The sequence below is a fragment of the Mucor mucedo genome, assembly GCF_025094135.1.
Source record: "Mucor mucedo strain NRRL 3635 chromosome Unknown EV154scaffold_38, whole genome shotgun sequence".
NCBI classification, from domain to species: domain Eukaryota; kingdom Fungi; phylum Mucoromycota; class Mucoromycetes; order Mucorales; family Mucoraceae; genus Mucor; species Mucor mucedo.
In genome coordinates this window covers 115,223-141,000 of record NW_026252322.1, presented here as the reverse complement: position 1 = coordinate 141,000, position 25,778 = coordinate 115,223, and the positions used below count along the sequence as shown (strand labels likewise).

General features: G+C 35.6%; 9 protein-coding genes across 9 annotated transcripts; 5 read left to right on the top strand and 4 right to left on the bottom strand.

Moving 5' to 3' along the window:
• Positions 1–104: 104 nt before the first annotated feature.
• On the top strand, positions 105–2,282 carry EV154DRAFT_442221 (peptidase M18). Its single transcript, XM_051596978.1, has 10 exons — positions 105–628; positions 687–782; positions 837–950; positions 1,018–1,121; positions 1,188–1,297; positions 1,352–1,699; positions 1,778–1,849; positions 1,911–1,992; positions 2,053–2,138; positions 2,198–2,282. Exons 1-10 carry the CDS (start codon positions 135–137, stop codon positions 2,246–2,248), a joined length of 1,557 nt encoding a protein of 518 aa, XP_051458363.1. The 5' UTR covers positions 105–134; the 3' UTR covers positions 2,249–2,282.
• Positions 2,245–4,794, top strand: EV154DRAFT_506455 (RFX DNA-binding domain-containing protein). The gene is made up of 8 exons (XM_051601282.1): positions 2,245–2,558; positions 2,624–2,765; positions 2,832–3,077; positions 3,161–3,533; positions 3,595–3,745; positions 3,813–4,007; positions 4,067–4,170; positions 4,236–4,794. Exons 1-8 carry the CDS (start codon positions 2,483–2,485, stop codon positions 4,527–4,529), a joined length of 1,581 nt encoding a protein of 526 aa, XP_051458362.1. The 5' UTR covers positions 2,245–2,482; the 3' UTR covers positions 4,530–4,794.
• A 12-nt stretch (positions 4,795–4,806) lies between these two features.
• Positions 4,807–6,340, top strand: EV154DRAFT_506449 (S-adenosyl-L-methionine-dependent methyltransferase). The gene is made up of 7 exons (XM_051601281.1): positions 4,807–5,122; positions 5,181–5,212; positions 5,288–5,378; positions 5,433–5,699; positions 5,764–5,809; positions 5,865–5,984; positions 6,058–6,340. Exons 1-7 carry the CDS (start codon positions 4,955–4,957, stop codon positions 6,252–6,254), a joined length of 921 nt encoding a protein of 306 aa, XP_051458361.1. The 5' UTR covers positions 4,807–4,954; the 3' UTR covers positions 6,255–6,340.
• A 54-nt stretch (positions 6,341–6,394) lies between these two features.
• EV154DRAFT_506445 (uncharacterized protein) lies at positions 6,395–7,621 on the top strand. The gene is made up of 4 exons (XM_051601280.1): positions 6,395–6,914; positions 6,969–7,090; positions 7,143–7,282; positions 7,347–7,621. Exons 1-4 carry the CDS (start codon positions 6,552–6,554, stop codon positions 7,367–7,369), a joined length of 648 nt encoding a protein of 215 aa, XP_051458360.1. The 5' UTR covers positions 6,395–6,551; the 3' UTR covers positions 7,370–7,621.
• Positions 7,622–9,509: 1,888 nt separating this feature from the next.
• On the bottom strand, positions 9,510–11,007 carry EV154DRAFT_463347 (WD40-repeat-containing domain protein). Its single transcript, XM_051597633.1, has 5 exons — positions 10,844–11,007; positions 10,662–10,792; positions 10,506–10,588; positions 10,028–10,436; positions 9,510–9,967 (listed from the first exon to the last, which is right to left on the bottom strand). Exons 1-5 carry the CDS (start codon positions 10,952–10,954, stop codon positions 9,712–9,714), a joined length of 990 nt encoding a protein of 329 aa, XP_051458359.1. The 5' UTR covers positions 10,955–11,007; the 3' UTR covers positions 9,510–9,711.
• EV154DRAFT_506437 (uncharacterized protein) lies at positions 10,991–13,653 on the bottom strand. Its single transcript, XM_051601279.1, has 3 exons — positions 13,532–13,653; positions 13,359–13,474; positions 10,991–13,289 (listed from the first exon to the last, which is right to left on the bottom strand). The coding sequence occupies exons 1-3, from the start codon at positions 13,634–13,636 to the stop codon at positions 11,183–11,185; spliced, it is 2,328 nt and encodes a 775-aa protein (XP_051458358.1). The 5' UTR covers positions 13,637–13,653; the 3' UTR covers positions 10,991–11,182.
• A 2,112-nt stretch (positions 13,654–15,765) lies between these two features.
• Positions 15,766–16,558, top strand: EV154DRAFT_551094 (ubiquinol-cytochrome C reductase hinge protein-domain-containing protein). The gene is made up of 4 exons (XM_051604959.1): positions 15,766–16,131; positions 16,194–16,274; positions 16,339–16,382; positions 16,447–16,558. The coding sequence occupies exons 1-4, from the start codon at positions 15,978–15,980 to the stop codon at positions 16,477–16,479; spliced, it is 312 nt and encodes a 103-aa protein (XP_051458357.1). The 5' UTR covers positions 15,766–15,977; the 3' UTR covers positions 16,480–16,558.
• Positions 16,559–17,042: 484 nt separating this feature from the next.
• EV154DRAFT_506419 (uncharacterized protein) lies at positions 17,043–19,663 on the bottom strand. The gene is made up of 7 exons (XM_051601278.1): positions 19,415–19,663; positions 19,157–19,292; positions 18,808–19,057; positions 17,959–18,749; positions 17,817–17,895; positions 17,675–17,757; positions 17,043–17,618 (listed from the first exon to the last, which is right to left on the bottom strand). The coding sequence occupies exons 1-7, from the start codon at positions 19,500–19,502 to the stop codon at positions 17,345–17,347; spliced, it is 1,701 nt and encodes a 566-aa protein (XP_051458356.1). The 5' UTR covers positions 19,503–19,663; the 3' UTR covers positions 17,043–17,344.
• A 3,806-nt stretch (positions 19,664–23,469) lies between these two features.
• EV154DRAFT_506414 (uncharacterized protein) lies at positions 23,470–24,856 on the bottom strand. The gene has a single exon (XM_051601277.1). It carries the CDS (start codon positions 24,683–24,685, stop codon positions 23,507–23,509), a length of 1,179 nt encoding a protein of 392 aa, XP_051458355.1. The 5' UTR covers positions 24,686–24,856; the 3' UTR covers positions 23,470–23,506.
• Between the last annotated feature and the right edge of the window lie 922 nt (positions 24,857–25,778).

The following is a 25,778-nucleotide window of genomic DNA, read 5'->3' as shown; positions in this document are numbered from 1 at the left end:
CGTCAGATAAACACAAGAGCTGCTTTTCAAAAAGAAGAGTCATGTGTGTGAGTGTGTGTAAGAGAGAGATAACAATAAATTTCAAGCTTTTTTAGTGGGGAGGCAAAAAGGTTTTTTTTTTTCTTTTTGAAACTATGGTTGGTTGCAGCAATTTGTTTAAACAATTAGGAATCTCTTTAAAGCGACGCACTTCCAGTATCTCAACTTCCAACACACTTATTGCTTCTTCCTTTGTTTCAGAAAAGAAAATGGATTATTCAACCTCTGGTCATCACCAACAAAACCAACATCAACAGGAGGCTGTTGACTTTGTCGACTTTTTGAACGCTTCACCTTCTCCTTTCCACGCGGTGCATGAGGCTTCAGGTCGTTTAGAGAAGGCAGGTTTTGAAAAAATTAGTGAAAAGGACGAATGGCACTTAAAGAAGAAGGGGAAGTATTATTTCACACGTAACGGTTCTTCACTGGTTGCGTTTGTCGTAGGTGATAAATATCAGGCTGGTCAGGGTGGGTTCTCTATTGTGGGTGCACACACGGATTCCCCTTGCTTGAAGGTAAAGCCTATTTCAAAGAAGGAAAGCGTTGGCTATATTGAAGTGGGTGTCCAATTGTATGGTGGTGGTATATGGTAAGAGAATAAATGCTTTGCAAGTAAAGAGAGGGACCTACCTAATATTTATATGAAGGCACACTTGGTTTGATCGTGATCTTGGTATTGCAGGACGTGTGATGGTGCAACAACACGATGGAACATATAAACATACCCTTGTTCACATTAAAAAGTAAGTACCGTATCCATCAAAACCAAAGTAGAAAACTCATTATCTTTAAAATAGACCCATTTTACGCGTACCCACTCTTGCTATTCACTTGGATGGATCTGCCAATGAAGCTTTCAAATTCAACAAGGAGACACAAATGTTGCCTATTCTAGCCACAGCTGCAAAATCGTAAGTGGACTCATTCCAAGAATAGAAGTTTGATTTTACTTTTATAGAACTAATTTTTACTAATTAGGAGTTTAAACGCTAAAAAGGAAGAACGTGCCTGGGGACCAGATCAAACAAAGAACCATCATCCTGCATTGATCAATGTGCTTGCTGAAACAATGAAGGTGGAAGGTAAACAATACACTTTTAAAACAGCTTTAACAAAAGAAATATTCATTTTTTTTATTTATTTGTTAGCACGTCAAATTTGTGATTTTGAATTGTGTCTTTTCGATACGCAACCTGCTACTTTAGGTGGTCTTTACGATGAGTTTGTTTTCTCTGCCAGATTAGACAATTTGGGAATGGTAAGACTATGATATACTTGATGTAGATACTATAGATTTTTAACCGAAATTCAGACCTATTGCTCTTTGATGGCTTTGATCCAATCATGTAACGATGTGTCAGATGAGAGCAACATCCGTCTCATCTCCCTTTTTGACAATGAAGAAATTGGTAGTACATCTGCTCACGGGGCAAACTCCAACTTATTGCCTTGTACTATGGAACGTATTTTGTCATCTAATGTAGGTAGCAAATCGGCCCCCAAGAACATTAAGGTTGCTTTTGAACAAGCGGTACATAAGAGTATGCTGGTCAGTGCTGATATGGCTCATGCTGTTAACCCTAATTATGCAGAAAAATACGAGGAAAACCATCGTCCTCAAATGCATAAGGGTACAGTGATTAAAATTAATGCAAATCAAGTAAGTCACACAAAGAAGTAATAATCACATCATTTTGTTTACAGCATTTTTTTTTTTTTTAAAAAAAAACAAAAAAAGAGATACGCCACAACTGCACCCACTAGCTTGATTTTACGCGAGATTGCCCGCCAAAAAGAAGTTCCTATTCAGGTAAAATAAGCGATGAGTCATTATATGTGTAAAATGCATACTCATAATTGATTTATAATAGGAATTTGTTGTTCGTAATGATTCTAGCTGCGGATCAACTATTGGACCAATGTTGAGTGCCAAACTTGGTATCCGAACAGTTGGTAAGAGAATGATAGCATGTCCTTCATGGAAAATGGTTTATTAACATTATCCACTTGTAGATATTGGTAATCCTCAGCTCAGTATGCATTCAATTCGAGAAACAGGCGGTGTTGATGATGTTAAGCACGGAACAGATCTTTTAAAGGTAAAAGGGGGAAACATACGTGGAAGAAATGCGTGTTTAATAGTAATATGATGATTTAGGCATTCTTTGAATTATTCCCTTCTGTTGACGCACGAGTCTTTGTTGATTGATAAATAAATAAATAAAAATGATAAATCCAAGTTGGTATCTTGTTGTCAATTGTTGTACCTCCGCAACGTTTTAATAATAATAATGGTTTTTTAGGCGACTGTGTCGCTTTTCTTTCTTGATTTCCCAGAATACATTGTTCTTCAGGGCGTTTTTTTTTTTTTTGAGTAACACCAACTAATACCCAAAAAGCCAAAGACCAAATAAAAAAAAAAGGGAACTTGCTATTTCATAAAATGAGCTTGCCCAGCTTTAACCAGCAACAAGCAATGGCGACTAATAAATTGACAGAGATTCCAGATGACAGTACTGGTAAGTTGGAGATTCCTCTTACGTTCTTTATATGCACTTTTTTAAAACCAAAAGTATGGTTGTAGCTTTAGACAATAGCAATGACTCCAGAAGGGAACAATTACGTCTCATTCAACCAACCATGTCAACTCCAGAGTCAAATAATCTTGAACTCTTAGATCCCAGTATTATGGCAGATAGAGAAACTAGTATGCACGTAACAGCATGGTATGTTATATTGGTTGCTCTCACTTTTATTATTGATTAATCATGACACACCTATTTATATTTAAGGGTGGGGGCAAATTATGTTCAAGAAAGAGAGCACAACGTTCCTAGAAGAAATATGTTTGAACACTATAAGGCATTTTGTACTGCCAATAATTTGACACCTGTCAATTCTGCTACATTTGGGAAGCTATTGCGGGTTGTATTTCCCGAATTAAAAACAAGAAGGTTGGGTGTAAGAGGCCAATCAAAGTACCATTATTGTGGCATCCGTGTCAGAACACCTGATGACATGGATATCGTAGGAAGAATGTAAAAACATGATAAATTTCAAAAAAAAAAAAGTCAATCTACACTAAGACTGATTTTATTTTAATTTTAATTTTTTCATATAGCAATTATTCTTCTGATCAAAATACAATGCCACCAGTTTCCTCAAATAGTCCAAGTACCATCGCCAGTGGAAGTAGTTCGTCTGCACAGCCATCTCCTTCAACAAGTTCTCGTTTACCTGGTTTCACTGCGCCTACTCCTGCGTTGGTTGGAACAAACCAAGCAACTGACAACAATTTAATCACTTCATTCACAAATGCTTATGAACGTCACTGCACAGAGATACTTGATTTGTTAGCTACTAACCAGGTTGATAAAATCAAGGAAATTATGAAGACTTTCTATGGTGATATGCCTGAACGATATGTTCGTCTTATTCAAAGTACTCCTGAAGTCACAGAGGCTGTTTGGAGATGGGATTGTTCTCTTTATGATGTAAGTAAATATTTTAAAATTAAGTAATGTTTTCATCTCAACAAATGAATTTTTCATCTAGTCTATGATTCTCAACTTTTTACCTTCTATCCATCACACTCTTTCCCCAGAAAGATTGAATTCATTGAGAACATATACACGTGAATTACGAGAATATATTGAATCCAATTTGGTCCCTTACCCTGCCAGTTTCTATCAGAAAAAAGCGGATGGTAAAAGATATAGATATAAAATAGAGGGTACTTTATCACTGATTCACATTTTACCTCTCGCATTTAGTGGCTCGTATCTTTGCTGCGAAATTTCGTAGACAGCTCTCATTAAACTTTGCTGCTCACACTGCTTCCTCTGTTTTAAACATGCCAGAGCATATTGTCTTGATGCGTTATGACTGGGAGCACTTTGACTTTGATGGCATCTTGGATCAAGCTTTATGGGTTTGTGAATGTGATACAAGCGAAGTTCGAAATATACGTACGTTGCCCGAAAGAAAAAGGAATTCAATCAATTTATACTGATATTTCGAAATATAGTAAGACATGAAGTATCTGAACTTTTAAGCTCTAAAGGAGGTATTGAACAGTGGATGGGCTGGGTAGCTATGCTTGTTGATAAATACTTGAAACGTTACACACCTGTAAGTCTTCAATATTTGTACCACACAATAGTTGATACTTGTAACATTAACAAATGTGGGCACAGACATCCTTAAATGATGCCAATCATTATTTAGCTCGGTGCAAGCAACTCTTATTAAAATGGTCATTCCACACAACCCTTATCATGAAAGATATGACACTTCAACAAGCTAGAAGCTTCGGCTCATTCCATAGCTTGAAGTTATTCTTGGATGATTATATCTTGTACATGGTTGAAGAAAACATTGCTCAAGTCAACTATGCTTTAATGCAACAACAGCAGCAAAGAGAAGACGCTTCTTCTAGCTACTACGTAAACTCAAATGTAGCAACCCCGTCTGAGCGTAATACAAACTAGTGAGGTACATTTATTGTAACACACTACACATTACAGCTACAAGGGTAAAGGAAAACATCATCTACAAAAAAAAAAAGACAAAAAAAAATCTATACATATTCAGCTCTATATCTACATACACATGCACATGCACATGCACATCTACAAAACATTAATACTCTCACTTCTACATAATTTCTGAACACCCGTCTACTTTTTCCTTCTTTTAAAATTGCTTGTAATATATATATATATCTAACTCAAAATAAAAACATTGATATACCTACTATATAGATGTCTGGATTTTAAAAAAAAAAGTGATTACGGCGGATGTTGGATTTTTTTATTTTATTGTACAATACAGAAGAGCTGGCCTTTTAAAATGCTTCTTACTCTACTTTATATCCATCGTTTTATCCTATTTACCACTTTTTTTGTGAGAAAAAATGACCATGGGTAAGATTCTTTCGAAAATTTGTACACCAAATGGTGAAGAAATCACTCTGGATGATGCGACCCAGGTCAAGTCAAGCAGAGAGTTCCATGTCCATACCGATGATACTGTGACTTACTGGTTGCCAAAGGATGATGAAGAATTAAATCGGGTGATGGGGGTAAAAGGATAATATAAGACGGGATCAATACCTTGTTATTAAAGTTAGCGTATCATAGCAACATTTTGCTATCAAGGATTTATATGAAGGGTAAAAAAAAAAAAAAAAAAAAAAAAAAAAACAAAAAAAAAAAATGCTATAATTTATACTAAACACAAGCAGCAGAAATATTTTAAAAAGTGTAGAAAAAAGCCTCGATTTTGAGAAGGGTATTGCCATTCTTGATCTTGGATGTGGTCCCGGATCATGGATCTTGGTAAATATATCATCCAAATTTTTGTGTAATAATTGATGTAACCCTCCATTACAGGACATGATCACCGACTATCCTAATTGTACCTATGAAGGCTGTGACATTGTGGACTCAACCAACAAAAACATTACACCAAAGCAGTTCAACTGGAAGTATGGTAATTTCTTGGAACGTATTGATTACCCGGATAATACCTTTGATTTCATTCATATGCGTTTACTCCTTTTATCTGTACGTGAGGTCGATTGGCCAATCGTGCTCAAAGAAGCCCTGAGAGTTTTAAAACCTGGTGGATTCATCCAATGGAAAGAATTTGATTTAAAGGTAAGAGCAACCACGCTCAAGAGTTTTTGTTTTTATTGAGCTCCTTTCTATAAAAAAATGGTAGATGACTGGTGATGGTAATGAAGCTATCGAAAAGTTCATGAACGGAAGTAAGTACACTTGATGAAGAATACGAAAAAAAATCTTCTAACTCTGTCCTTCCAGTTCACTTTGCCATGAGATCTAGAGGTCAGGATCCCCGTATTGCTCTTCAATCTGAACGTTTGCTTACAGAAACTAACGCTGTAAAGATCATTGAAAAAGACTACCGATCCATTGATATGAGTGAGTGATTATGCATACATCTCGTGAAATGAAACTAACTCATATACTTGTGATTTACCTTGAAAAAAAAAAGCCTCGAACACAAATGCTGCCAAAAAATTCCTATGGGATTGGAAAGAGACATGCAAGAGCATGTTGCCTGTCCTTGGTCCTGCCATAGGTATCGAGGATAAAGTGTCACAAGAAGCCTTCCTTAAAGATATTATGGATGGTTTGGTGACATGTGAATCTTATACTTACATGAATGCCGTGGCTGCTCAAAAGCTCTAATGTTGGAAAATAGTGGGATGATTACTATCACGTCGAATAAATAAAATAAAAAATTTATGCGGTTTTCCTTGTATTACCAAAGATAATTCATCCATTTCTTTAGGAAGACCTTTTTGTTTCGGAGACAAAAAAAAAGAAATCACACCACAGGACCCTTAATGTTAAAAAAAAGAGAGAGGGTAAAACCGGGTTTCAGTGATATCATAACATGGGGAACTTGACAAAAAAAAAGTATAAAAGACACGGGGATAATTCTATATTATTATAGTACCATATTTATATATTTAATACAACCAAATGGAAAAAAATGATTTACCTGACTTGGAGCGCTTGTCCACTAAATTTTTTCCTAGTCCAGTTGCAGATCACGAAGAATATAAAGAGCATAAGAAACATCGTGTGGTAGTTGTGGCGTATGATCATTCGCATTATGGAGATGCTGTCATTGCAAAATCAATCCGTCTCGGGTTATTAAGACCTACGGACGATATTCGGATCCTTCATATCGTAAGTCAAACGGATTACCGTACTCTATTCGACCCCATGATATCTGCACAAAGTACTTCGGGTGGATTTAATGAGGAGAATTTAGACAACACTTTATCAAATGTAGCGGACGCATTTATTCACGAAATTATTAATTCTTTACGAAAAATTGGGGTAAGCAATATAGTGCAATAGTTATAAATTTGCTAACTAAAAGGCATTTTATAGTTTACGCATGTCAAATCAGAAGTTTTAAGGGGTGACTCAAAGGAATCTATCACGGATTACTGTCGTATGGCAAAACCCGTATTTATTATAACTGGTACTCGTGGTCTTGGTGCCATCAAAAAGTAAGAAAATAGAACATAACCTTATTTACGTTATCAACGTCATTTTTTTTAGAGCAGTGATGGGTTCTGTCTCAAGCTATCTGACAAGGCATTGTCCCTGTCCTGTCATGGTCATGAAACTTGAGCAATCTGAGATTGATGCTCGTAATGACTTGAACAGCCAAAAAGATCAAACGTTTGCCGACATATTAGGTAGTAACATTTGTCTGCTTACATATACACGCACAGACTTATTTAACCCCGTTCCTTTTTGTAGCTTCAATGACGGCACAAAAGTGATGTGTGCCAAGAATCATCGCACTTGTTGAAGTAGTCAAATCTTTAAAAATAAACTAAAGTTATAATGATTAACGTTGTGTTTTTGAACAGCTATTTAACGAATGATGTACTATCAGGTTGATTGAAATACTTTAACTCATTGGAGTTTCTTTGTAGTGTCACATTAATATTTTATTTACGCCAATTATATTTTCAGTACTGAAATATTCCAAGTATTGGACGGTTGTCTTATTTGAGACTAAAACTAGATATATATTTTTTTAAATGGGAAAGGGGTTTCTTTTTATATGAAAGGATTAAAATAGATTATTATCCGGGAGGATCAGATGGGAGCGTAGATTAGAATTAGTGACATTAATGCATTGATCAGTTAGCGGTCTATGTTTCGATGCTGGGTTGCTATTGTGTATCAAGTAGATCATAGGCTGGATATATAGTGTATATATATATATATATAAAGTACGCTCCAAATTATTTTTTCATGTTATGTTTCATCAACACCTAGTCGTGTATGTTTACGCTTTAGTACAAAATGTCCGAAAGTGTTATTGTTGGAGCATTAGGGTTCCATTTGGGAAACTATGTTCCCCGTGTCCAACGTATATCAGCATCAGCATTGGGATCGTAATATGGTGAATTTTGATAGGTGGAACTTTTCATTCTTTTTGCCCGGTTCTCTTTCTGAATTTCAGATGTATATTTTCGTTGCCAAAAATCGCTGGAAGTATAGGTGTCCAAACTTGGCCTACATAGTATTGCTCAGTTGCGGGTTTAGCTATTTCATTTTTAAAGGGAATGATTTTTGCTAAGTAGGCGTATGCTATAGATTACTGTTGAAATTTTTTACTCCATCCGTATTACAAGACTTACACATGGGAATATATTTCGAAATAAGTCGTTTCTTGTGAGAATGCGCACTTAATTTGTATCTAATTGCATGGACAGTTTGTAAGCCCTTTGACGTTGTCAGTGCCTATCTATTGTCCCTTACAAATAACTTTACCGAATTGATAGAATTAAAATAATTTTAGCTGCCTTTTCTATCTCTATAAGGTTGTGTTCAATGTGTTCAGGAATCTTGTTCATCTCTCTGGAGACATAGACTTGATTTTACTATCATTTCGGAGTCTTTCACTAAAGAGAGCTTTCTGAGAATACTCAGAATTACTGTTGTTTGATAGGCCACATACAAAATTCCTGTGTAATATATACTGTATATAGTTTCTCATGCCTACGATAACTAATGATAAGCACAGTTACAGCTTATCATAATCATATTTCGTCACAATTAACAATTTATATAAATAGGACGAATTCTAGATATATAGTTTTCCTTTAGTTTATTTTGTACCTTAAACCTGGAATAAAACCTACACTAGACTTTTAACTTCTTTCCCGTTTACCCCACTGCTAATCCCATCAGGTGTTCATATTGCTTGAACTTTGTGGTAATGAATGTGTTTCTACCCATTATATATCATCTCTTGATGATCATTATCTCTTGGTAGATAGCATGCTTATATTGCTCGGTTAATGGAGCAAACAATATTGTCGCAGCAAACCCCTCTGTCGAAACTTGCACTTAAGAAACGTATAAACGTATTTTTATACCACTTACAACGCAAGCCAGTATGATCACAGCCATTTACCGTGTGACCACAGCCATTTACAGTCTGTCTATCGACTGAGAGTCTAAACCCCAAGAAACCAACTTGGGAAGCCACCATACTATAGCAAAGATCAGCCGTAGCCGTAATATCCCAGTAATTACAATGTATGTAAAATGAAACATATTCTTGCATTCTTTTTGCGGCTAATGACCTCAAATCAAGATGCTTGTGAGTTAGACTCGAAAGTTTTATGAATATATATATATATATATGTGGGCTGGTAAGAGAGTGACGTAGGGGAGATGCAGGCTTCTTTTGGTGGGTTCAAATTAATTGGTCATTCGATAGATAAGTCCAGTGTAGAACAAGTAATGCAAGAGGAAGCACTGCACCCGAATTAGATAAAAATTAAAGACAGCAAACATCGCAACTACGGATAAGCAAAAGTTTTTGGCGATTTAGTAGAATGAAGCTAATCCGTGAGCTCTAAAATACAGAAACGGCGTGGTTTTGTGTGAGCGAAATTAAAAACTTGCATCATCAAATACATATCCTCGAATGGAAAAGTAAAATGATGCAGTTATATGAAGAACTAATACGAAGATTGAACGAGGATCAGTTGTATGTACCTTGAAGCCTCGTTTTTAAACAAGCACTTGGAACCATATATTCCCAACAGATGTGGACCACATCACTCTTTATGTATGTTAAAGGAAACAGAAAGAAAAAAAATTATGAGCTAGCAACGACACGAGGTGCAACATCACTATCTTGAATTCGTTTAATAAATACAGTATCGGGAGCATGGTCTCGTTCGCCTTCATCAAAGGTATAACTACATGCAATAGCCAACATATCACCATTTTTACTGAACGCTAAACTTGCAATTTCCTCGGGATAACCAACGATATTTCTTATACGTTTTCTATGAACACCATCCCAAATGTTTATAACACAGTCAGAACCTCCTGTAGCAAATGTACCACGTCTAAAATAATTAAGTGAGTGCCCTGTCGTAAAGAATCGGTATATATTAATGGTTTTTTACCTTGGGTGAAAAGCCAAAGAATTCACAGGGTATACGACTTCTGTATCTTGAATCACGGATCTATGTGACTTGAAGGCATACTTTTTTGACTGAACCTCTTTGGACATATCGAAATACTCTATTGCAACTCGACCTTCGATTGAAGACAGAGCATAACCCTCACCATTAGGCATGAGTCGGATACACTTTAACAAGTAGCGCAACGATGTGTCTCTTTCTTGCCAAGGTTTTGACAGATCTCTAATGTCGTAAATCAAGGTTTTGCGGTCTCCCAAAGCTATAGCTAATTTATACTCATTGATGTCCATGCTGAATACTTTTTGTCCCAATTCCGTTTTTGTGTCCAATTTGCCTGCCATTGGATTCCATGCGCAAAGGGTTTTGTCCCAAGATCCTGTATAAACCCTTTCTGTAAAATCAAAAAAAAAAGAACAACTTTTTAGTCTCGAAGTCATTGATAAAAGGTGTGTAATTTTACTTGTAAGTGGGCTATAACAAACACAGCTAATGGGTTGAGCATGCGGACCGATAGTGCTTCGTTGTTTTGTCTTTAAATTAATTCTACACACACATAAAAAAAAGTCATCAGTCTTTCTTAATTTTGTAGCAACTGTTTTTAAAAGGATCACTGTACGATTGAAGACGGCAGTGTAAACCACCAAAGTAAACCATATCATCATCGCCAAAACAGCAAGACAAGATAGCTGCCTCGGTCTCAAACTTTTCGAGTAATTGTTTTGTGTCGGCATTGTATAATCTTAGAGACTACAAAGAGTGTTAAAAAACGCGTCCATCAATCATGTTAAAGAAGGTTACCTTGTCCCACGAAGAAACTAATAACAGGTTGTTATCATATGGACTGAAACAAACTTGTGTGATGCCGTCAGTTGGTGGATCATAAAGTTCGTATTGACTCGTATCGTTCATTTCTAGCTTTTTTTGATTTTATGTTGTAAAAGAAATGATCATTCTAAAACGCGCGAGCATTTTTTTTTTTGTTTTTGTTTTTTATCAATGTTTTTATATCTCCCCTTGGTGTGACTGTACAAAAAAGCAAAGACATCCGGCGTTTGTGTAAAACAGAAGTAATAGGAGGGTTTTATTTTAGTAAATGTGCCTTCAATGATTAGTGTTTCTTTGCAGTCATATTTTTATTTAATATGTGCGATTCCTCAATTGGGATAATCTATCAAATCTACACAAAGAACTTGAATCTTCTGCATGTATCTTTTCAACCACATCTTGCACAAGTTGATCTTCTTTTGCTTTTTGTACATGTTGATCCTCTTTTGCTTGTGGAGGGGATATTTTGATCTTTTTCGGTATTTTTTCTTGAGGAACACTTTGTTGCATTCTTTTTCTCTGTCGTGTATCTTCACTAGATAGAGTTTCTTTCACGGTTTGGTGAAGATCAGTAATCATTGATGCATTTAACTGTTGTGGCAAGACTTTCGTCAAACTAGCCGTTTCTATCACAGAACTCTTTGATTTTGATACTGTTGTTGGGGTGGTCTTTTTGCTGCGCCGGACTTTGGGTGTCTTGTCAACCAAGCTAAATACTTCGATCAGATCACTGTTGTCTGCGAGATTTACTCTTGTGGATGAAGATGGGGTTGGGAATGTACTGGTATTGACCAACTTTGCCTTCTTAATACTTGAAGTTGCAGAATGAGGAGGTCTTTTCATTCCTATAGCAAAATTAGTGGTGTCCAAAATAGAAGTGAGTCCAGTGGGTTTCTTGATGGCAGGCTTTGGGTCTGGTGGTTGACTTGATGATGCTGGAGGTTTAATTTTATTCGTACCTGTCGGTAGAGGTTTAATTTTATTCGTGCCTGTGGGTAGAGGTTTGCCTTTATTCGTGCCTACGGGTAGGGGTTTATCTTTATTCGTGCCTGTAGATAGAGGTTTATCTTTATTCGTACCTGTGGATAGAGGTTTATCTTTATTCGTCCCTGTTGTTTGTGGTTTATTTTTATTTGTACTTGTGGATGATGGTTTATTTGAGCTCGTATCTGCAGGCGGTAGATTATTTTTATTTGTGCTTGTGGATGCTGGTTTATTTTTATTTTTATTTGTGCTTGTGGGTGGTGGTTTATTTGTTGTTGTTGGTGTTACTGTTGTTGCGTTTGCTGCAACTACTGGTTCTGCTGTGGGGTAAAGTAAAAAGTGCTTCAGTGACGGACTTGATGATTCGGATTTAATCAAGGGATCTCTTGTATTACTCGATATACTTATAGATAAGTCTGCAGTTGGAGATAAAGAACTTTTCTCGATCAAAGCTTTGTGGTCCTCTTGTGGGTCGGCCATGGCGATGTCGTTTTGCGGGTATAAGTATGAACCTGGTTGAATGGAAGGAGTAAAAGTGGGTACTGCACATAGATTTGTCGACTTGAAGGCATCTGTTTTGACCTTCTTTTGGGCTGGAGGTTGTTTGGGTCCTTCTATAGATACAACAGGTGTGGCGGTGGAAGTGTTTGAAGAACTAGCTGAAGTATGTTTGGTGGTGGTGGTGGTAGTTTTAGATTTCACTTTAGCTTTCTTCACTAATTTGGTAGCTGTATCCTTGCTTTTATCGAGCAATTCAGGTGCCAATGAGTTTACTAAAGCTGTTGTCTTTTTCACAATATCTGTAGACTTTTTAGTAGACTTTTTCGCATTGGTTTTATCGCGAGATGATGCTGATGTGGATTTCTGAACTTTCTCTTTTACGGCAGGCCTAATGACACATTTATCTTTCTTTTTATTGAGCGGTTCCTTTTGTATATCGACTGAATTCGATGTCGGTGTTGCAGAAGGACGTGTGTCTGGTTGGGCCTGATTAAGCTTAAGAGTAGCCACAGGTTTATTTAAAGTTGCAGGTGTGGATGGCAGGCCTGATTTCGAGCTTGTTTGTGCGACATGATTGACTGCTTCTGCAGGAAGATGCGATTCTCGAAAGAATTTTTGGGCAATGGGTTCGAAAAGGTGAAAAAGTGGGAATAGCGCATTAATTGTTTTGACAGAAAAGCAAACAGAAGGTAAGCTTTGATTAGGAATTGTAACATGTTTCAAGGATTGAATCCAAGGTTGTAATTTAGGGTTATTGTAAACGGGTTGCGAGTTTGCTTTGTAAGATATTTTTCTGTTTGGTGAAGACCAATCGACAGCAATAATGTATGGGTATAATGCGGACTGATGTAAGTAGACTGCCATTGCTGATTTTTTAAAGGTAATAATGTGGTTGTATAAATTTTGAATTTCCATTTCACCGAGATTGGATATGCTATCGTAAAACTCTGTTAACAAGGAATATCCAGGAATAAAAAAAAAGACGATGAAAACAAAGGGTTACCCGAATTCTTTTAAAGCCTTCGCTTCTTCCACGAGAACTGGAATAGAATAGAAGCGGTCTGATACAACAAACATTAAACAATTGACATTCAAAGCCTTGTTCTTGATATAATAGACCTAATATGAATGATAAATTTTCGGTTTTTTTTTTTTTAGATCGAAAGAATCAGGTACCTGTTTAATGAAACCTGATTCGAGTTTTTCTTTGGGTATAAATAGGTGCTCTAAAGAAGTCTGAAGTACCCATTCTGACAATGAAGAATACGTTGACTTTGACATTTAAAGATTCAGTGAGAAAGAGAAAGGTTGTCAAGTTTTTTTTTTTATTTTATTTTATTTTATAGGTCGGTTGTTGAAATCGCATCTCCTTATATACCCGAATAAAAAAAGAATGACGTCAGAGTTTTCCTTTGGCTTTTACATGCGGAATGACCTTACTTGGTAAAGAGACGGAGGACCGAACAGTGTTGAAACCGCGGCTATAGAAACATTTCTAAGTTTCCTTGTAATTTGCATCGTCTTGAGCTAGCTGTAATACAAATTTCGCGTTAGTATGAACATAAACAGATGTGATAGAGAAAAAAGTTATATCACTTACCAATTAATCAGATAACACCCACTGGACACTGGGGGAACAGCTCCAATAGGCTATACATCATGAAGTAATGCTTTAAAATGATAAAATAAACTGTAAGACTGACTTTTTGCATAGAACATATATAAAAATTATCATACCTGTGGCAGTGTAAGACACTGTTTGTAACGGAAACCAAATTCTAGACTGCCTTCTTCCTCCGATAGATAAATGTTGTATTGGTACCAACCCCGGCATCAGTAAAAACCTTTTGCCTCCATTAAAAAAAACCTTTCATGAGGAAAAAATTGGGCAGTACAAAAGGAAAAGATAACCAAAGGTCAGCACGATCAGCTCAAAAGTAAACAACCACATTTTGATATGTATTTTGTCTACAAAATTAAATAAAATAGATTAAGTATCATTTATACTTGCTTATTTTTACGATACTTCCGTCTTCTTTTCCCCTTTCTTTTGGTGAACAAAGTAATAAAGAAAGAAAAAAAAAATTTCAAGAGGCATTTTTATAAGTTGAAAAATAATAATATATCAAATCAAATGTTGTTAGAGACGTCATTTTGTATAATAAGGGGTTTCGACGACAAGTTGAGATAAATAGTTATTCTACCTTGTGATGGTGGGAACCAGGTTTATGATTTTGATTTGATGTGTATGTTTTACATGGCTCTAAAGGAGGTGTTTGTAAATATATCACTATCAGGATCAATTTCAGGTTTTAGGTTTTAAGTTATATATAGTTTTTGTTTGTAGAAGAAGAAAAAAACTCTCTGTCTTAAGCTTCCAGGTTCTTACTAATGGTATCATATAATTGTAGGATAACGTAAACATGAGACTGTGAATTTTGACTGAAAATCGAAAACTCTTACAGATTGAGCGGGTGATTTTCGGCTTGAAATAAAGAAGCTGTCTGAGAATCGAAAACTCTTACAAATTAAGTGAGAGATTGACCGGGAGTAAATGGCATATGTAAAGTTTTTATTGGACACTTAAGTTTATTTGGGGACCAAAGGCTCATCCAAAAGACCTAAAAATTAGATGGCGTTTGTTCTAACGCGAGAATAAATGTAGTCATCAGCTTCAAAAATCGGTTTAGAAGCTCCATGGTTGCTTTGCCCATCAAAAATCTGTAGCCTGTTCCCCTCTTGTTTTTTTATTTTTGAAGTGTCTTATTTTTATGGATATATAAAGAGATATTCTATATTGAAAAAAAAAAAAAGGAACCCGATATCTTAAGCCAAAGTAAATACTCTTGAAATGTAGTAAAGAACACTGTATGGCATCGAAACTGCGAGAACTGATTCTGCTGGTAGAATTGGTTATGTTATTTCTTCTTTCTCAACTTCTTGTGTAAGTTATGATGTTGTGGTGGACGATCTACAAATAATCACTTGCAGCTGCCCTGACTTCCGCCTTAACAATATCCCATGCAAACACATGTATTTGTTGAAGTGTGATATGTCTTGGTTGTCTGTATTTGAAGGTAAAGATAAATACTATTGAATTCTTTACGGCTTCATTTCTTTACCAACCTTAAATTGAATAGTTTCTTTCGATCTCACTTTCTCAACCATTCCCCAAAGCTCGCCTGATAGCTCAGCTCTTCTTACTCCAACTGAACAAGCTCCTCTCACCGCTCCAAGCAATTCTTCAATAGATTTTGACACTCTACTTTCTAACATTCATAAACTTAAACGCCAGCAATATACTTTGACCGAAACTGAGCTCGAAGAATTAACGGCTTCAATCACTGGTTTCTCTCTCGTATAAATTCTACAAACATTCCTTCCAATTCTAATTTTACTATACAAAGAAAACAAAAAAAAAAGTTAATAATAAAAACCGCTCAAAAATTCGGGTATATAAGTAAATTAATGAAATGGATTGCGTCACAAATAACGGTTTTTCGGCCCTCCCCCTCCCAGGTCGAAAAAAAAAAATTATTAACGTCCAGACCTTGTTTTTTTTTTCAACATTGTTGTAACCCCCACTCTTTTTTTGATTCATTAAATACACCTTTAGTACAAAATGGGACTTTCCGATATCTTTTCTAGCTTCATGCCTACCGTCTATGCTGATGAGGAGCCCGTTGAAGAAGTTGTTGAAGAAGTCGAGGAAGTTGTAGAGGAAGAGGAGGAAGAGGAAGAGGAGCCCGAGGATCCCAAGGAAGCTATCTGGGAAGGTAACATAGAATTGAATATGGAGAAATAAAGAGTCATGGGTACTGATTCATTATTATTTTAGCCTGTACTCAAGAATGCTCTGCTTTGAAGCATCACCTCGACGAATGTAACGAACGTGTCGAAAACGGTTCCAGTGAAAACTGTAAGTAACATTTTTCCTTCGAAATTAAAGCAACATGAAAAAAAAAATTAACATTATGGATTAGGTATTGAGGAATTTTTCCACTTTATGCACTGTGCTGATGAATGTGTAAGTAATCAAACAATCGTCATAAACCCTTGTCGCTGACTTTTTTTCTTTTATTGTCATGTAGGCTGCTCCCAAGATTATGGCTGCTACCGTTTAAAAATAAATAGACCATTTATTCCACATATATATTAAAAAAAACATGTACTTTTCTTATAAACTACACCTCTACATATTGCAAATTCCGTAATTTATTTACAAAAATAACAAAAAACGTCAAAGCGGTTGTTTAAAAAAAAAAGAGAGAGATAGAGTGTGAGGTGTGTGGTGTGTGATCCATCATGCAGAGCACGCACGGATAATGGGATATGTTGAGCTCTCGGCCTGCGCCGCGAATTAAGTTGCCGGCTAAATCGGGATAGTGAAAGGATGTTCTATCAAGTAAGCTGTCTTTACTGGTAGTCACGCACATGGTACTGTTTAAAAAAGTACTCCGATGCAGAATCTATCTATCAGTGTGACATTATCCCCTCCCATTATTCGCGATGGTGTTGACTTTTCCATGGTAATAATCAGATTATCAGATAAATTCAAAAGGGATGGGCTGATTTTTTTTTTTATGGATGTAAACCTTGTATACAGAAAGAGGATTGCTAATCAAGAAACAGGTAAACTACCAAGTGCACATGATTAGAGTGTCAGAATATATTAGCTAATTAGGCATGTGTGTGTGTGTGTGTGTGTGTGTGTGTTATCAGTGTAACGAATTTAAGGGATTTCTCCCACATAGATGAGCAATGACTAATGTCTTCATTTCTCACGTATATATTTATGCAAAAAAAGAAAAAAAAATCGATCTTGTAAAACATTTGGATGTTTTTGACATTATTTTATTTTATGATATGGCATATATATAAAGAAAAGTAGGCATAAGTATACAAGAGGTGTGTGTGTGTGTGTGAGTGAGTGTGTGAGTGTGTGTGTGTGTGAAAGAGAGTGTATGTATATAAAAAAAAGGAAAAAGTTTATAAACCTTCAGCCTTCATTGCTGGTGAAGAAGAGGATCGGTCAGGATGAACAGAACCCGTAGAAGAAGAAGAACTAAGTCGAGTGGTAGAGCGTCGTACTGACTTGCCCTTATTGTTACTCATGGCTTCAAAGTTTTGCCAAATGTAATTCTTGCATTTATTGGCATTGGGTAAATCCTGAATCATTTTTGCAATCGTATTCTTTCGAAGCCCAAAAAAGTCAGGTCCAACAGGGTTATGACCATAGTCCATATTACGGATTGCAAATGCTCTTTTTTTTTTTGTAGGTTAGTATCATATCATTATTGATTTTCCAGATCGTTTTACCTCCTCACTGCGATGGTCCACACAGTGGTGGGTGTAGGTCCCCGCCAACATTCGGAAGGGTTATCATCTGCATTCAATTGAAACTTTATATAAATGTTTTAGAACTGGAAATAATAATAAAACATGATAATGTGCAGCTTACAATGGGTTCGTCACCTCCGTCAAGGATTTCACAAGTATACTGAGTATCACTGTGTGGATCTACCATACTTCGATACCACCTGATAATTATAGAAAGATGAGTACTTTGTTTTCCACAAAAAAGAAAGAAGTGTCAACCTTACTTTTTCACGCGGTAACCCACGGGGTAAATGTATCGCTGATTATGAAAGGCAGCTCTATCCCAAATAACGACACCCAGACTCAAGACGGTCCAAGAATCGACCTCAGCAGGCAAGACATAATCACCGTCTTTTTTCTCCACCTCGACAAAAGGACGGATATCATTAGCATTAGGAGGTTTTGTATCACGCTTCTTTCGTCGCGATTGATGATAATATGTATCAGTTGTGGTAGGTGAGGGGTGTTGTTGATTGGATAGTAAATGATGATGACTATTATTGGTTGCCATGACAGCCTTCTTTACTTCATGTTGTGGATCGACTACCAATAGTGAGGGGGATTGACTGGAGAGTTTTCTTCGTTTGATCATCATATCATGCTGTTCGAAACTGGTGGCATCATAACGACTGCCTGGCCAGGTAGGATCGAGTGCAGGCGGATACATGTTGGGAGACTCATCCTTCATTGCCATTTCAGAAGGACCTCCCCTATGAAAGCTCGGTAATCGTGGTGTTGTATTTTCTTGCTGTTGTTGTTGAGAAGGGAATTGTAGTAGATGAAGTGGTGACATTTGTCGACCTGAGCTTAGTGTTGTTGATACTTTTTGAGGAGAGGGTCGTTCTATGTTTATTTTATCGCTCGCATTATTATTAATATTATTATTATTATTACTACTACTAGTACTATTATTGTTGTTGTTTGTGTTGGTGGATGGGGGTGAATAAGGTTGATTCCAGATAGATCGCATTGGTGGCAGATAAGGTTGTTGTTCCTGTGCTGGAGAATGACGTATCTAGTTTGAAAGATAAGTAAACTAAACATGTATATAATTATAATAAAAAGAATCGTACGGGATGTAGTTGTATAAGCACTTCTATGATACAGTCGTATGGACTAGTAGATTGTTGTGTGTCGTTTGCTATTTTCCCTGTCACTTGGGAAGAAGTAGCAGTAGCATTTAAAATGTTGGATAAGAGTCCATGACCCTCCCAAATGATATTTGATTTGGAATCATGAAGAGGAGACCAATTCTCGACGGTTTTACTTTCTTCGAAATTGGCACTGTAAATGGCAGTATTGTTATTCATTAATTGATCCGGACTAGAGAGACAGAAAAAAAAAGTTTTAGTTCCACGTAATCTAGCCCATGTTGTTGTTGTTGTTATTGTTTATTTATTTTTTATTTTTGTATTATCTTACCAAGAAGAACACACGGATAATAAACATTGTTTAAGGGGTACACTGACCCATTTTCTATCTTTAAAGTCTTGCAGTTTAATGTCAAATGAACATAGACAGTGCGTATCGGATCCTTTAAATGTATAAAAGATTTTGACTACAAAAAATAATGTTAAAAAAACAATAACAATTCGAAACACGTAAAAAAAAAAAAAAAAAAAAAAAATTATGTAAATTATGGAAAAAAAAAAAAAAAAAAAAAAAAAAAAAAAAAGGTACCTTTCCCGGTGATTTGTCTGGTGGTATCGTCTGTCGTGTTATCATTTTGTTGAAGCATTTGGTTGATTGACATCGATTGGTGACTCATGCTGATAGATTACTGCAGCACTAGCTTAAAAAAAAAAGAAAAAAATAAGGGGTGGAGATGAAGGTGTAAAAGATATAAAAGAGAAACAAATTGGCGTGAGAATAGTAACTCTTAGAGGATCAATAGCATAATCAAACAAAAAAGAAACTGATGATTTTAAAATGTATTAAAAGAAAAATAAAAAGGGAAGAAGAGGGGAAAATTGGGAACCAAAAGAATTATACAAGATACAAAAAAAAAACACAAACTATGATTTTTTTTTTTTTTTTTTTTTTTTTTTTTTTAGGACCCAATTAATGTACCCGAAACAGACGGCGGGATTTATGCTGTTTGGGAAAGACTACTTTTTTTTTTAATTATTCTTTCAAGACAACATGTGGAAAAAAGAGACAACAAGAAGCTATTCTAGAATAAGAAGTACTCACAATGCGTTTTAAAAAAAAAGTAATTTAATCTCTAAGCAACCTTGGCAAACGTAAAGCAGTTTCTTTGTGCAACATTGGATCATATTTGGTAATATTTTTATCCACCTATATAAGCATGAAAAAAATCTAGATGACTATTACACGGAACCCCCTTATAGGAAGACTTGAAAGTGAGAGAAAGCACAGAAATAACGTTTTTCCGCGCTTTTTTTTTTTTTTTTTTTTTTTTTTTTTACATCTCAATTTTTTTTTGTAAAGCACGTCATCCTTTCATGCTTCGTGTGTGTAACCCAATGTTTGACAGGAAATTTATTAGAATAAAATACAAATTCATCAAAAACCCAACTCGTTCGAAATCCAATATTCTATTTGCCATGTATTTCCCCGTTTGGATGATTTGTGTAACAAGTCCATCCTTCTAAATTTCAATTCCCATTATACGGTTACTAAAAAGCTTAAACTTACCACGATCTAGGAATTCAACATCGTACAAATTCATTATATAGTGTGTATTTTAGCTGTTTTTTCTTTTAAAAAAATCTATTTTTATACTGTTCTTTATGTGTCTCTTTTTTTTCTGTAGCATAAAAAGAAATGTTAGTCCCCCCCCCCCGATTCCCGGTATAATTTGATCCTGTTACAAAGAAAGTGATCACACACCCTTCTTATCTGTTTTTTTATATAAGCCCCGACATTGGTTCAATGTAGTCTTACTGAGTTTTTAATTAGCAAGTAAATTTTGCCAAGTAAGAACAACAAATAAAAATTAAAATGGAAGAAAGTTTAAAACAAGAAAACTTAATTTGGATGCAGGACATGTTTTTTCTTTCCCCGGTAGCTTTTCTTTAACCTCACTCTTTATTTTTTTCGTCCAGCATAAAACCAGAGGAGGATCCAGACCAACCTTAACGTTGATCCCTTGTATGTGGGTCTTTTTTTAAAAGACCTTTGTTTTTATTGGCCCGTTCATATCTACATATTTTTTGGGCACGCTCCTCCGCTCACTAGTTTCCTTTTTAAGATTTCTACTTATTTTCTTGGGGTAGAATTTTCATCTCTTTTAGATACAATCAATGTTCATTCGTATACTCTAGTTTATCTCTCTCTTTTTGGTATTATGGTTAAGAATTTTGCAAGTAAAAAAAAAGAAAAAAGAAGAAAAAACTCCATTTGTGATCTACTCTGATGTAACAACTTGGTAAATAAGGCGGAGTTTAGTGAGGTTGAATATGAGTCGATGGGTAATGATTGTTCATGCGTGTAATACACAATGTTTCGCGTTTAGACATTTCCCGTTCACTTGGCAACCATTTCGATTCCTTGACAACCATTTTTTTAAAATAAGGTTTAGCATAATAAGAATTCAGATTGCTGTGAGAGCGTAGGAACATCAATGGATAGAGGCAAGGAGAAAAGAGAAAGAGAGAGAGAGAGGGAAAGAAGGACTTTTTAGAAGAAAAGTCTCTGATACAGTAAATTATCGTAATTAAATAAAGGATCGCAACTCACCGTTAAATAGTAGCTTATCTCGTGCGTATGGAAACCACACCCCCCAATGCCAAGCCCTAATGTTTATTACCGAAATTGGGAAGATGGCTGTGCTTTTTTTTCTTTCTTGCAATTGTCTTGTTACCATTCGCTTACTAATCGAATACTTTCGTTCTTTTTTTTTTCTGCCTTTTTTTTTTTTAGATGTATGCTTAGGTTTGAAATATTTATAGATAGCATATAATAGTGCTTGATTTTTAAAAGTCCATTGATGATAAAGAAAATAGTGTTCTTCATATAGTCTCTTCTTTTTACCAATGATAAAAACTTATTTGTACGTCATTAAAGAAAAAAAAAGGTGTTACCAATTTATCCGGGAGGTTTTTTACTCTATGATATTAGCACAATATAATTAAAAAAAAATTTTTTTTCTAACGTGATGATTATTTTTATGTTTTATGAAGAGTTTAAAAGTTCATGAGTAGAAAAAAAATCATGACATAAAAGACATTGGTAGTTTAGGTAAGAAGTGACAAAGAGAGCCCAGATCACATAAGGTTGTAATAAAGAAAGAAATTAAACACTAAATATTCATGTTTCACAAATACAGTGTACCTTTTGTTTTTTTTTTTTTTTTTGTTCTTTGTTGTTGTTGCATTTCAATGTTATTGACAGTTATAAAACATTGGGTGCTTTTTTTGAGTTGGCGCTGTGAAAAAAAAAAAAAAAAAAAAAAAAAAAAAAAGATAACTAGAGAGCGAGAGACAAACATATTCAACACGTGAATCAAGTAACACAACATTGTATTTGCAACTGAAAAGAATAGGGAACGGAAATAACATTGGGCGGAGTTGTGTATTGATAAACAATAAAATGTCGACAATACACGGGTATGGTTCCAATTCATAATGCAAATTTCGCTTGGCAGGGGCGTACAAAAATGCAGTAAAAAAGCGGAAAACTCTTGTTATAGACTATCACCTCAATGACTATTTTTCATGACAATTCTTAATATGCAAAAGAGTTTATGACCTCGATCAAATTATGCTTAATATGTAGACAAGATATGCTCATGGAACACTAAATGGATCCAGACGTCCTTTTTGTATAACCGTCATACAAGAACCATCTTCCCGCGGTATTTATTTATTTATTTGATGAAATATCAGCTAATGACTGATGTTATTTGCAGATAAAGAGAGTTCTAATGTTTTTTCATAATTAGAATTCATTGAGACACGGAGCAGTAATCAATGCATTTGAGTATATATAGACATAGCAGAGCAGAATTTTTAAAATATATTGTACTACCCTTTACAACCCCAATCCGCCTGTTTTTTAAACCTATGAAAGATGTCCCAAAAAGATATATTATTTTGTGTAATCTAGGAGCGGAAAATGACACTTTTAGATAACCCCATTTACTGATATGTAAATGCAAGAGTTTGACGCACTCTGTTTTGGAATTCCTAACTAACTTCTAGTCAAAAGTCGATTTGGGGCCCGTGTATTTTTCTAAAAAAGAAAAAAAAAAGCAGATGTTGAGTTACCCCAAGCGATTACCTAATCGTTACAAAAGCCGATAATCCAATCAGTGAGCACGAGCCCTGACTGATTTATTCAGGAACCAAAAAAAACATGTAGAAAATGTAAAAAAAGGTTCCCTCTCCCTGCTCAGATATCGGAAAGATTCCTTTTTAGATACAGTTTTAAGCGCCCAATATTTAAACGCAATTTTTTTTTTAAAGAAAAAGAAGAAGGAGAATATCCTTTTTCTGACCCGCTCCAAAGATCGACGGCAGATTGAAATTGAGCAAAAACATGTATTTTAATTTAGTTGGCTTCATCAAACCTGTTTTCGAGTAAAGGTGGCTGAAGAGTCGATTTTTACGGCGCCATAAATGAACAGAATTCATTTATAGACTGACCCAATGGGAAGGGTAAGCATATGAACTGTTACACAATCCTGACATCTGCAAGAAAAATGAGCGTGTGATTTACAAGTTGACAATTGTGTGTAACGTGAATAGAATTAAAAAAAAAAAAAAAGACGGATAAACTTTCAATTTATTACAAACAGAAGATTCTGATCTAACTTGAAAAGTCTTCCTCTTCTAAAAAGTCCATCATAGTACCATCGACAATGGATAGGTCATTATCACTGTCGCCACTACTACTATTACTACTAGTAATGGTAGTATTACTACTACTGTTATTATGCTTAGCCATTATAAACTGTTGGTGATCATGCCAGCATTTCTCTTTGGTTTCAATACAAGCCGTTTCCCATCGAGTCTTTTCTTCCCAAACTTCTCGTAATTTCTTATAGGCTAATCCACTCAACACTTCCAATTGATCACGAGTTTCTTCTAGTGCGGCTTGTAATCTTGAACTGGTCAATTTTTCTTGTTTTAACTCATGTTCTGCCTTAGCTAAGCGTTGCTTCAGATCCACTTCAGAGTCGATAGGATTCTTTTTCACTACAGATTCTGCTTCCACATTTAATAATAATAATGGTTCCTTGTTGTCGTCTGGATAGAAAGGCATAGTTTGAACCTGAATATGTCTACATTTCTTTTTGGGTTCAATGTGTTGCTGTTCCATCTTTTTCATGGTAGAGACCACTTCTAAAGCAGCCAAATGTTCTAGAGCTAAACTCTTGGAGATCATATCACTAGGTTTCTCCAACGCATGCGATTGGTAGTTCTTTAGCCGTTGTTTTAAACCTCCTTCGATTAATTCGTCGTGACCAGGTAGGGTAAATAATGTTTTTGATTGAGTAGGCGTATCTTGTAAGCTCCCCACACAAAGTGAAGGTGGTTGGCGTTTCCCATATGTCTGTTGCGATTGTGAAATAAGAATGGGAGGTGACTTTCTTTGTTGTTGTTGATGAGGGATGGGTAACACGGGTTGTTCGGAATAGATGCTTGTTGTTTTGGATAAGGTTTGATTTAATTGAGCGCCCAATAAAATAGCATTGGACTTTTTAGAGCGATTGAAGGGATTAGCAATGATTTCAATATAGCTTTTTCGGAAGGGTTTTGACTTGTCAGCTGTAGTGGTTGATTTTTTTCGGCCAAAGAAAGATGCTGAGGATCTCTTCTTTTGAAACTCCTCTGGGCTTGTGGTATTTAGAAACTCTACTAGTGCTTGTGTACCCGTAATCCTTTTTCGTGGCTCTCGTTTGCTTTGGTCCACATCATCACTGTAGTATTTCTCATCAAATGTAATTCGTGCATCTTTAGGTTCATACGATGTTTTCACTGCCATCTTTTATATGTGTGTGTGTGTGTGTGTGTGTGTGTGTGTGTGTCTATAAAGAATATAAAAGAAAAAGAGAAACAACAAAAGGGAAAAAAAAAATCTAAACAGTATAAATACACAAAAAGAAAAAGGGAGAAAAAAGGGGAGAAAGAGAGAGAGAGAGAGAGAGAGAGAGAGAGTACCACTTTTATTTACACTCACAAAAGGAAAACCCTGCAGTCTTCCCTTTATTATTTTCTTTGTTTATCTGCGATGTTACTCTGTCAATCAACTTTTTTTTTCGGAGTGGGGAAGGGAGGCTGCATTTCTCTCTCTCTTTCTATCTATCTATCTCTCTTTTCATTGCTTTAAATCCATGAATCATACATGTTAGGACGTTCTGACATCCTTCTTAAACCGATTTCCAATTGAATTCGTGCATCATGCATTCGGGTGGCATATAAGGGAGGACTCTAACAGCAAAAGAAGCCTTTTTGTCTATAAACTTCTTGTTGGCATTTTTGAATTTTATTTATAATAATATTCAAAAAACTGGGAGAACATAAAGGGGGAATCCCTCTCCCGGGAGGGCGGGGGAAGAAAAGCTCTTTATCCAAAAGCAAGTGTTTGTTATTATTTATATAAGATTTTCTTTTTTCTTTGTAAGTCTCTACTTCCGTTGTCCGCTCAAATATTCTATACTAATAAAACGATGAAACACCATAATACTCCTCTATCATTCAGTAACTATTTCTATTTCTGAACCTTATTTTCTGGATTATCTTTACTCTCATGACGCTTACTAACTATAGAAACATGGGTAAAAAAAAATGCTTAAAATGCTGACTTGCTATGGGAACATGTCGCACTAGTCTCGAGTTATTATCTTTTACTGTGATCCCTACTATGATTTCATATGATTGAAATATTTGTTTTTTTTTTATGCAACTTGATTGAGCACAAACAAACTCGGGCTTGAAATATTGTGGGATAGGATAGATACATTATGCCTCTGTAGCTAGTATAATTTCAATACTCTTGTTATTCTATAATTAACTGATGAAGCGCCTCTCTTAATTATTTTATTTATAGAAACCACACCTTACATTTTTATATATAT

Excerpts from the sequence above, each read along its gene's own strand:
- EV154DRAFT_442221 (XM_051596978.1), top strand. The coding sequence starts at position 135 with ATGGTTGGTTGCAGCAATTTGTTTAAACAATTAGGAATCTCTTTAAAG. Across the intron at positions 629-686 it reads TTGTATGGTGGTGGTATATG|GCACACTTGGTTTGATCGTG; the intron begins GTAAGAGAATAA and ends ATTTATATGAAG. Across the intron at positions 1,993-2,052 it reads ACTTGGTATCCGAACAGTTG|ATATTGGTAATCCTCAGCTC; the intron begins GTAAGAGAATGA and ends ATCCACTTGTAG.
- EV154DRAFT_506455 (XM_051601282.1), top strand. The coding sequence starts at position 2,483 with ATGAGCTTGCCCAGCTTTAACCAGCAACAAGCAATGGCGACTAATAAA. Across the intron at positions 2,766-2,831 it reads AGTATGCACGTAACAGCATG|GGTGGGGGCAAATTATGTTC; the intron begins GTATGTTATATT and ends TTTATATTTAAG. Across the intron at positions 4,171-4,235 it reads ACTTGAAACGTTACACACCT|ACATCCTTAAATGATGCCAA; the intron begins GTAAGTCTTCAA and ends ATGTGGGCACAG.
- EV154DRAFT_506449 (XM_051601281.1), top strand. The coding sequence starts at position 4,955 with ATGACCATGGGTAAGATTCTTTCGAAAATTTGTACACCAAATGGTGAA. Across the intron at positions 5,123-5,180 it reads AATTAAATCGGGTGATGGGG|CAACATTTTGCTATCAAGGA; the intron begins GTAAAAGGATAA and ends AGCGTATCATAG. Across the intron at positions 5,810-5,864 it reads CGAAAAGTTCATGAACGGAA|TTCACTTTGCCATGAGATCT; the intron begins GTAAGTACACTT and ends CTGTCCTTCCAG.
- EV154DRAFT_506445 (XM_051601280.1), top strand. The coding sequence starts at position 6,552 with ATGGAAAAAAATGATTTACCTGACTTGGAGCGCTTGTCCACTAAATTT. Across the intron at positions 6,915-6,968 it reads ATTCTTTACGAAAAATTGGG|TTTACGCATGTCAAATCAGA; the intron begins GTAAGCAATATA and ends GGCATTTTATAG. Across the intron at positions 7,091-7,142 it reads GGTCTTGGTGCCATCAAAAA|AGCAGTGATGGGTTCTGTCT; the intron begins GTAAGAAAATAG and ends CATTTTTTTTAG.
- EV154DRAFT_463347 (XM_051597633.1), bottom strand. The coding sequence starts at position 10,954 with ATGAACGATACGAGTCAATACGAACTTTATGATCCACCAACTGACGGC. Across the intron at positions 10,793-10,843 it reads TAGTTTCTTCGTGGGACAAG|TCTCTAAGATTATACAATGC; the intron begins GTAACCTTCTTT and ends CACTCTTTGTAG. Across the intron at positions 10,589-10,661 it reads TTACACTGCCGTCTTCAATC|AATTAATTTAAAGACAAAAC; the intron begins GTACAGTGATCC and ends ATGTGTGTGTAG.
- EV154DRAFT_506437 (XM_051601279.1), bottom strand. The coding sequence starts at position 13,636 with ATGTCAAAGTCAACGTATTCTTCATTGTCAGAATGGGTACTTCAGACT. Across the intron at positions 13,475-13,531 it reads AATCAGGTTTCATTAAACAG|GTCTATTATATCAAGAACAA; the intron begins GTACCTGATTCT and ends CATTCATATTAG. Across the intron at positions 13,290-13,358 it reads AAGGCTTTAAAAGAATTCGG|CATATCCAATCTCGGTGAAA; the intron begins GTAACCCTTTGT and ends GTTTTACGATAG.
- EV154DRAFT_551094 (XM_051604959.1), top strand. The coding sequence starts at position 15,978 with ATGGGACTTTCCGATATCTTTTCTAGCTTCATGCCTACCGTCTATGCT. Across the intron at positions 16,132-16,193 it reads CAAGGAAGCTATCTGGGAAG|CCTGTACTCAAGAATGCTCT; the intron begins GTAACATAGAAT and ends TTATTATTTTAG. Across the intron at positions 16,275-16,338 it reads AAACGGTTCCAGTGAAAACT|GTATTGAGGAATTTTTCCAC; the intron begins GTAAGTAACATT and ends ATTATGGATTAG.
- EV154DRAFT_506419 (XM_051601278.1), bottom strand. The coding sequence starts at position 19,502 with ATGAGTCACCAATCGATGTCAATCAACCAAATGCTTCAACAAAATGAT. Across the intron at positions 19,293-19,414 it reads CAGACAAATCACCGGGAAAG|TCAAAATCTTTTATACATTT; the intron begins GTACCTTTTTTT and ends TATTTTTTGTAG. Across the intron at positions 17,896-17,958 it reads GTGGGTTACCGCGTGAAAAA|GTGGTATCGAAGTATGGTAG; the intron begins GTAAGGTTGACA and ends TATAATTATCAG.
- EV154DRAFT_506414 (XM_051601277.1), bottom strand. The coding sequence starts at position 24,685 with ATGGCAGTGAAAACATCGTATGAACCTAAAGATGCACGAATTACATTT.